We start from the raw sequence: 9,895 nt of genomic DNA, 5'->3' as shown, positions 1-9,895 counted from the left end.
CCTCCCCATCCACCATCCTGGCCATTTGCACCCTGTCCCCCTTCCTCCACATTTATCTCTGGCCCCAGCCCTAGCTGCTCAGAGCTATTGCCCCTGCTTGGGCTGGGACCAGAGCCAGAACTGGGGCCATTGACTGTCCTAGAAGGGGGGGCAGAAAGTGGTGGGTGGCAGGCACAGGCACAGGGGAAGCAAAAGGGTGGGGGCAGGCAGCAGGAGAGACGGGCACAGGCAACAGCCTACATTTTTTTTCTGGTTTCTATTTTTATAAAAAATATAAATTCTATATTCTGGGGTTTCTATAGGGATTCTATATTCCTGGTAGTGCCCTCAGAGTGCTAGAACCAAAGAAAAAATGTTCTTTGCAAGCTTTTGGGTACAAACACCCTTCTTCAGGCTAAGTATTACAGATTTCCTCAGCCTGAAGAAGGGTGTTGGTACCCAAACACTTGCAAAGAATAACTTTTTAGGGGAGCACTGATACTTATAGCCACTTTTTAAGGAGGCATATCGGCTGATACCAATCTGATTTGTGATACCAACACAGCAGTTTGAAGCGCAGTATCTAGCTGGTAAGCCTGTTATGGTGGAAGGGGTGGGCGAAGAGAAAGGCAGGGGAGGCGGGGGCAGATCGATGCTCCTGTGGTGTGGGAGGGAGTGGGGCTGGGGCAGGCACTGCCCAGCCAGAGCAGGGTGGGGCACGGGACAGAGCTGCAAATGGCTCTTTCAGGGGGTGTGGCTCCTGCTGCTGCATGCACCATAGGAAGGCATCATGGGGGGGAGGTATGTGCACCCTGGATCTGCGTGAGGTGGGGTGGCTGCCACTGTGGGCTGGGACTGCACTGGTCTCTTCCTGGCGGGGGGTGGACCAGGCTGCACTCGGGGCAGGTAGCAGCAGCGCTGGGAGGGGGTCTACAGTTGGGGGGGCTGCAGCCATCCCAAAATTCGCTGTAGCTCCCCAACCCCTCTCCCAGCACCACTGCCCTGAGCACAGGACAACCCGGCCCCTGCTGGGAAGAGCCCCACACAGGCCCAACTTTCCCTGCCCTGTGCAGATCTGGGGGCACTCCCTCCCCATGCCCTCCTGGACAAGTGAGAGCCACTGGACAAGCGACTCCCAGACAAGTGGCATGCAGTGGTAGGAGTGGGTCCGTCTCCTCCCTTCCATGCTCCCTGGGCAAGCCACGGATCCATCTCACACCTGCCCTGCTCCAGCTGGGCAGTGCTTGCCCCAGCCCCACTCCTTCCCTCATGGTGGGGGCCTTGTTTCCACCCCTCCAGCCTCTTCCCTTCCCTTCTCTTCCCTTTCCATCACACCAGACTTACCAGCTGCAGGCAGGTCTCTAAGCTGCTGGGCTGTGCTCCTCACAGCCTATGTGCTGCACTGTGGCTGCGCACATGCACAGGCCATTTATCAGCCATAACAGGCCAGTTTCCGATAGTCAATTTTCTTTATATCAGACTGATGTATTGGTGCATCTCTAGAATTTTTCCAACTATTTTAGTTAGTCTAATAAAAGACATCATCAGATTTACCCAGAGAACCTTGTCTACCTATATCCTTAGACCAACAAGGCTACAACCTACAATCCCCCAGAACCAAAAAAGGCATTTGGTCTTTTCAGTAATACATTTGAATTAAAATGTGCTGACAATACTTAGCTAATAGTCTGGCTAACATTCGTCTCTAACTACATTCTGCTTATATAAAACAACAATAGACCAGTCAATAGAATCAATGTAGGGTATAGTTTTACATTTAATATTCTGCTGCTAACCAACTCTTACTGAATTGAAAGTTGTGGCATTAGTTTAACATACCATCTTTTCGATGGTGTGTTTGAGTTTCTTTTAAATATGCTAATATTTCCTGCAAGTGCATACCAAGCAAATTTTTGTTAAGAGTGTTTATAGTGGTCACATTTTTACTTTATACATAAGAATCTTTTCTCAAATAAGTCTTTATACCAAATTCATCACTGCTTGCAAGCTCTCTGAAGGCTTATAGTCAAGTACATCACACTGGTGATCAACTCAAGCTTGCTTTATTTGTTCTTGCAACTTCTCTGTTTCCTTCCACTGTGCTGCAGTTTTTTAGTTAACATTTGCATCTTGCTTGATTTCCCCCCCCACCCATTGCTCTTCAGTCAAATTCTGTGGCAACTCTGTGTAAAGTTTGTGGCAGAAACCTTGACATCTTCAATAAGGCAGAGCATATAGGTTCTTTCTAAAAATACGACCAGTCTGTACTAGCTTTTTGAGTCTTTTCAGCCTTACCATGCAGCTGATCAAGAGTTGTAGTTTGCTTCAAAATATTTCTGTAGGGTCCTTAGACAAAACTAGGGTTAAATATATAATGAAATAATCCACTTATCTTTTGAAATCACTTGCTGAACTTGGAGCAGCTTCAGAAGGGCTTTCAAATGCATCCCTTAAACATAAGTATGTTCAGTCATTTTGAAAGTCATGAAGGGGAGATAAATGGTATGTGATCTTGAGCAGGCTTATTACTATTACGAACTTCATTGGAGGATTTCGTGGAATACCGCTTTTTTTGTGTGTGAACACCTTCCATGTTTAGCAGTATTACTTGATCATTTGAATGTATAATTTGTATATTCAGGTTGTCAAATGATTTCACCCTTAACATTGCAACATATAGCTGGCCATGTCCAAGTTCTGGTATGTAAACATCTATCAAGTGTTTGACCTTAGCCTTTGTTGTTAGTCATTGCGGAAGCTACTCTGATAAGAAATTGCCTCTTATGTATCTTAAAAGCTGTCTGATGGGTATGTGACTTTTGGCAAAAGAATGTATTTTCCAGTAGCCTTTCCTGTTATCCCTTCTAATTCCATAGTGTTGTAGTCTTTTTAACTTAAGTCATGTTTGCCAGTTTTCAGGTTCATATTTTGCAAAAGAATCCCACTTTATGTATAGGAAGGCAAATGGCTTAATGACAAACTGTTGAGCAACTTAGTCAGAAATCCAGTACCATTGTTAACACGTTCACTATTTATGCTCAAGTATGTTTTTTCTTCTCCAGTAATTCTGGCAATTATGCCCTCATTTATAGCATTACCATTGTTGATGGCATTTCTAGTGTTCACTTTAGGGGCAAAACTCATAGAATTTGAATTGCAGTGAATGGCATCCTCTAAAAGTCACTGCCATAGACTCACTTGGTTAAGCTGCCTTTTAAAACACAGCTTTCTGGCACTCTGATAAGATCAGAGCAATCTCTATAGGTAGGCAACAACCTGTGAAGTGGTCATCAGTTTTCTTGATAGTGTCTTGCACACCACTGATGTCAGATACAGTGAAGTTCAACATAGGCTGAAGCATGAATCTTGGAGAAACTGGTGATTTCTGGAAAGAATGTCATTGGACAATTATTATATCCACTAAAAGTGTACTAATAGTACCCTTTTGTCTTACCTGCTTCTTCTGTTCGCCTTTATTTGCACAACATGATTCATTATGCATCAAGCTATTTTCTTCATTTTCATAATATTCAGCAACAGCTTATCTGTTTTGCTGACTTTCATGGCAACCTGTTTAGCATTTACCATCTGCACGATATGAACATTCTGCTGGCATATTTTCTGGTTTTGTTTTTTCTCTTTTAGTATTTTATGCAAAAATAAAAATAGTATGTATTTAAAATGTTAGTATATAGTAACTTAAGTAGTTACTGCTTACAGTTTAGAAATGGGGGTACACCAGTATATTTGTCCATATCATATTGGCACTGATGAAAGGAAAATTGACATTATCGGCAGTTGGGTTTTTCGGGCCAACGTGGCTGATAATGTTGCTGATAAGTGTGTGTAGCTGCAGCATGCGTGTGGCCAAGAATGAAGCTGGGTGAGGGAGGGAGTGGAGCTGGGACAGAGGCAGGTGCTGCCCAGCAGGGCAGGGCACGGGATGGAGCTGCAGGCAGCTCACTGGGGATGCGGGGTGGAGTGGCTCCCACCACTGGGGGCATCTAGGGGGAAGTACAGGGGGCACTTCCTGCTACCCCCCTTTCTGGTTTTGTGCATGAGGCAAGGGTGGACTGGGGCTGCAATTGGGGCGGGAGGGGGCAGGGTAGGCAGTGGTAGTGCTGGGAGGGGTGAATATGGGGGGGCTATGGGGAATTTGGGGTGGCCATAGCTCCCCCCAGCCCAGCACCGCTGCCACCCACCCTGTCCCCACTGGCCCTGAGCCCAGCCCCTGCTAGGAAGAGGCTGGGAGACCCCTGGCTCTGAGCACACAGCAGGCAGCCTGCCCTCACCCTGCACACAAATCTAGGGGGCACATGTCCTCCATGCTTCCCCCAGGGGTGCATGCAGTGGCAGGAGCCACCCCTCCCCCTTGCTCTGCCCTGGCTGGGTAGCGCCTGCCCTTGTCCCAGTCCTAGCCCCACTCCCTCCCTCACCTAATGTAGCTAATATGGGGACAGCTTTATAGGAAGCTATTCATTGTTACCTATGTGATATTTAACAAAATGCGTTATTTTCCTCCTCCTTCCCCCACCCTCTGCAGCAACAGGAGTACTGGCATCTCAGATTCCACACTTGGCCTGCTCTGTATATCACATAACACTGAAGGACTTGCCTGCTATGGTTAGACTTTGGTGGAACAGCTGCGAGAAACGTGTCTTCAACGTTGTAGATAAATTTACAAGCAAATACGTCAGCAATGTGCTTTCTTTACAAGAAATATCTTCTGTGCAAAGCAGCACACAGTTATTTAATGGCATGACGGTTAGTAAGGCCTTTGTCTCCTGTAAGTGTTGTTTTCTTTGTGGATAATGAGCAGGATCCTGGTTTTCTCCTATTTTAAAAAAATAATCCTGTTTTCAAGTTAAAAAAGTGACCCAAATCCACACTTTTCCGTGAACAAAATGAATATTTATTTATTTATTTTTGTATTACTGGTGCTTCATTTTGATCATGGAAAAAAGTGGATTTTGGGTTACTTCTTTTTAACCTGAAAATTGGAGGGGGGTTAAATCAGAGAAAACCAGGATCCCTGATTATGACTGCTATTATAGAAACTCAATTATATAAATGTTGTGTTTCTAAACTAGCTACTCACTGCAAACAGAAGCTGTGAGCTATCATTTAAATGAGAATTACTGTTACCATCAGAGGAATCAGGTTATCTTAGGATAGTGTTTTATTGCTGTTGTGACTGGGCTGAAATCCTGACCACTGATGTCAAGAGTTTTGCCATTGACTTAATAGTATCCAGGATTTAACCTTAGGTCCTCATAAAGAGATGTCAGAAGACTTGATGTTGCTTTCCAAAACTAGACTGTAATCCTGACAGCTGTTAAGAGGACTTCATTTTTATTACCCACATAATCAGTGATACTCTGATTTGATTTGATATTGGTGTGGCATATTGTTTTACAGTGACGCACATCTTATACTCTGGAACTGTTAGTTCAAACCTAGCTATCTATCAGACATTCTTTTCAGAAGTTCTACTTCTCGTGGGATATACTGTGCCATTATGAACACACTATCTCCTGTCTGGTATAACTTTTTAAACTACATCAGTGATTGATGGCAGGCTTCCAGTCTGATTGATTGGCTCCTGCTGCTACTGTTTAGTCTGGCAAGACCACATATGGACTTTCCCCCCTGTAATTATAAGTTGTCCTAATGCCTTATTTTGCTGGTTCAAGTGTATAGGATAATAAAAAGTAAACACTTTTTTTTTTTTTTTTTTTAACATGGAAACTAAGTGTATACTTGACAATGGTAAAATCTCTTGAATGAAAATCTTCTGGTGAATAATGTTTAAATTTAATTTCTAGATAGGTAATAGACAAAACCTGTCAAGTGTCTTATGTTTGCACATCCTACCCTGAATTTTGAAATTCTCAAAAAAAAAAGAAGTCATGATCTTATATGAACTTAATTTTTCTACAGGTAAAAGCACGGTCTGCCACACGAGAAGTCATTGCTACCTATTCAGTTGATGATATATTTATTGAGTTGATAATACAGCTTCCACCAAATTATCCACTGGGCTCAATAACAGTTGAGAGTGGAAAGAGGGTTGGTGTGGCTGTTCAGCAGTGGCGAAACTGGATGCTACAATTAAGCACGTACCTCACTCATCAGGTAAATATTTGCACAAAGCCTTTGGTTTTGAAAACTTCGGACATAGAGTGACCCCAAAAAGTGGAAAAACCTTAGCAGTGTAATAATAGAAATATACAGATGCCTAGCCTGCAGTTACTACCATTGTCATCAATAGATGTCGGAAAGCTCTGCGAAGGTGGTCTGTGTTACTGACTCTGTTTTTAAAGGTGGGGAAGTTGAAACACTTACTAAAATTTATAAGCCTCAGGTCACCAAGAGTCAGTCATTCGTAGCTGGAAGCAGTACTTATGTCTTACCATACCAGTCTTCTCCCCATTAGACCACAGTACCTGGCCTATAGAACAAGAACTCCTGAATAGTGCTATATTAGAGACTTCAGGATATTCTATAAATCTGGCATGGTTGTTACAAAAGTCACTTAACACTTATGGTTATAAGTAACTAACAAAACAGTGAATTCAAGTCACAGCTTTATATGTGCTCGTTAAATGGAAACAGATGTTCTTAGCAAGGATCTGTTGAAGCTGTAGAATATATGGACTAAGCTTGATGGTAAGTTAATAAGTTATATGCATATAAAATTGTACATGTTTATTCCGTCTTCATAAATGGTGTGTCACTTTAAATTTATAAATGTTTCAGGGTAAGGTCTACATTTGTATAGGGCTTAGTATAATGCAGCCCTAATCAGAAATGGCCCCAACCAGGTGCTGTGACAATAGAAATAAAAGGATGTTCTAAATCGTTACTGGAATTGATTACTATTAACTCTCTCTCTGATAGAATGGAAGTATCATGGAAGGTTTGGCATTGTGGAAAAACAATGTGGACAAACGTTTTGAGGGCGTTGAAGACTGCATGATCTGTTTTTCAGTTATTCATGGTTCCAACTATTCTCTTCCCAAAAAAGCCTGCAGAACATGCAAGAAAAAATTCCATTCAGCCTGTTTGGTAAGTGACTATTATTGATCTTGTGTAAAAGAGTAAATTTTTTGCTTAAACGTATAACTTGATTCAGACTGAAGTATATAAATCAGAAGATTGAAAAAACAGTAACCATAAATGACAGTACAGGTTGATGCCCATATACAAGGGGAAATTACTACTATTTTAAAGATGATAGCTCTCATGTTGGTTCTCTGATTTCTTAAAATGAGGCTGGATAATAGAACCTTGGGTGGTGGTTTTAAGGAACAATGGCTTCTTTTTTATGAATTTCACTTTACCATTTTTTAGTTCTTGAAAAATAAGTTGCTTTTGCAGCGTTTGAGCAAATGTTTATCAGATACAGTCGGTGTTTGATAGCTCACCAATGAATACTGCTATATTACAGGAGATATAACATTTTACCAGTCGGAAACGGAACCCATTGAAATTTAATACATTGTCTAAATTTACCATGTTAATGTTTTAATTGTTCTCATTTCTGTTGCAGTACAAATGGTTCACATCTAGCAACAAATCCACCTGCCCGCTTTGTCGAGAAACCTTTTTTTGAACTGTAGCACTGTCTTCAGTGGTTGACCAAAGTAGTAAATGAGAAGGCAGTTTGATCAAGAACTGTATGTTGAAGGAAGCAAACAAACTTTTTGAAAATACTCTCTTAAATTGTTTGGCAAATAAAATGATCCACATTTACCTCTGGACTGTTTTTGTAAAGGAATTGGAAATACTCCTTAGATTGTAAAACATAAGGCTAAGTTATTTTAACTTGTATATTTTTAAAAGGTTAAAATATTCAATGCATATCTGACTTCAACACAATCCTTAGTGTTCAAGTGCTATTCAGCTGTAGCTTAGTTAAATCTACAGTTTTAAATACAATCTTACATACTGGTATGCTCTTGAACAAGATGGTGCCTCTTAATTTATAAGTTACCTTATTCTTAAATATTGTGGCGAACTGAATTTTTGGTAGCAGTAAACTTCATTTTATAAATGCGACTCATGACTTTGTGGGTGCAGCTGCTGCTACGTTACAGTGAAAGTATGGGATAAAAACATCATTGATTTCATGGTAAAGCATGATCTGAAATGCAGTGTAATCTAACCCCTCTATAAATTTCCCTTTGAAAGAATGTTTTGACTTTCGGTAGTTGTCGATATCTCAAAAAGGGGAAAGGAAGCCAAGTTTACTAGGAAAAATCCATAAAGAACCCCCACATGATCAACATGCTTTAGCAGAGTGGAAACCTGTGGGGTTTTTTGTTTGGTTTTTTTTAAAGTGAAGAGGAAAGATACCTGCCACCTGTTGTGCTCTCATTTGCAGATTGCTTTGTCGACAGCTGGTAAAGTCACTTACTGTTGATGAAGTATTATTATCTACTGACATTCTCCAGTAATTACAAGAATTAGTTTTGTAACTAAATTTAATAAATTTATCAAAAATTTAACTGTACACAATTTCTTTCACTCATGAGTTGGTCAGCTACATCATGCATTTTAACCTTGAAGTTATGCTGGTTGTGCTCACTTTCCAAAGTCACACCAGTTAGAAAGACTGATAGATTTCTCCCTTTAAGCCACGGAGGGACTGTCTTTGTTCATTGAGTTTTATGAAATGAATGGCCTGAATTCAGTCTGACTAGTGCCTGATGTACACAAATATTGACATCGCTTGAAAAAGCCTCATTTTCCAGAGGATAAGGTATTTTGCATTTTTTGAAAGTCAGATCCTTTTCAGGTGTCAAGTAAGGGTACCCACGATCACTTTCAGCTCCAAAAAATTTAGGCTTGTGTACCTTGGAGAAGCAAGAGGACTAGCATTGTGATCAGTAGGCAGCAAGAGGAGAACTTTTCCTTGTCTTGTACTGAAAAGAGAAAAGGTAGTAAACTACAACTTCTGTTACTACACATTTCTAAAAAAGTCTTAAGAATTTGTAACCCCACATCTAATAATTTTGAGAGCTCTCATTTTGTTACAGCAATTTGTTAAATCAGACCAGTCATTTGTTACTCCAGCTTGTTTCTGATAGCAGACTGAAGTCCATTATAAAACAGCTGGAGATCACCATTTTACTTAGCAGCCTCTGGGCATGTCTATACAAAATGCTATGTCACTGTAGCAATGAGCTTGTCGCTACAGTGATGTAGCATTGGCAGGCACTAATTATGATACTACCACTACTGTGCAGTAGCAAAGAGCTCAGGTAGGATCAAAAATGACCTGCGTGCCACTGGGACTTAATCATTTAGCAAGTACTAAATGTGTAGTACCACTGTAGACGTGTTGCCCATCTTGCTAATCTTCTACCATTCTGCTTTGGATGATTTGCCAAAGGATGGAAATCTGGCCTTTAGCAGTGGCTTCATTTCAAATATTTGGATGTGGCTCCTCTTCTTCCTAGCCAAAAAGCAGACTAATTGAAGATCACAGTATAAGTTTTACTGTCTTGGTCTTCTAATCAATGCAACCTGTACCTCAAGAGTAACATCCTCTCCCAGTTGAAATTAATAGCAAAAAATTACTGAGTTTAACAAGGCCAGGATTTCACATCATATACTAGCTTGTAGGTAGCTAGAGTAATTCATAATTTCATGTTTTTCTACATAACTTTATCTTCAGGTTTTCTAAATAAAAAATAACTTGTTGCATTAACACTCCTAGTGCTATTACATGAAGTAGCACTTAAGTTTAGGAATTCTAATTCCTTGGAACACTCATCAAAATAGCTTAGGGTATGAGAACAGTCTTGGCTCCATGTTGAACTTGGTCAGTTACTGCTATAACAATGTTAGAGCACTGAGATTATGGTGCTGCTACACATCTGACCAACAGCTACCTGTTATTTTGATGTGT

General features: G+C 40.9%; 1 protein-coding gene across 1 annotated transcript in view; it reads left to right on the top strand.

The window, feature by feature from the left end:
- LTN1 (listerin E3 ubiquitin protein ligase 1) overlaps nt 1–8,954 on the top strand; it is a 52,892-nt gene extending 43,938 nt beyond the window's left edge. The window contains exons 27-30 of the mRNA XM_019528785.1: nt 4,523–4,743; nt 5,920–6,114; nt 6,880–7,047; nt 7,532–8,954. Of these exons, the coding sequence (XP_019384330.1) occupies nt 4,523–4,743; nt 5,920–6,114; nt 6,880–7,047; nt 7,532–7,594 (647 nt within the window). The 3' untranslated portion in view covers nt 7,595–8,954. The remainder of the gene's footprint in view (nt 1–4,522; nt 4,744–5,919; nt 6,115–6,879; nt 7,048–7,531) is intronic.
- Nucleotides 8,955–9,895: the final 941 nt, after the last annotated feature.

Source organism: Crocodylus porosus, unplaced genomic scaffold (genome assembly GCF_001723895.1).
Source record: "Crocodylus porosus isolate Cpor-Errol unplaced genomic scaffold, CroPor_comp1, whole genome shotgun sequence".
In the NCBI taxonomy this organism is placed as follows: Eukaryota; Metazoa; Chordata; order Crocodylia; family Crocodylidae; genus Crocodylus; species Crocodylus porosus.
Note: the sequence above shows the minus strand (reverse complement) of the source record. Positions and strands in the feature narration are given on the sequence as shown.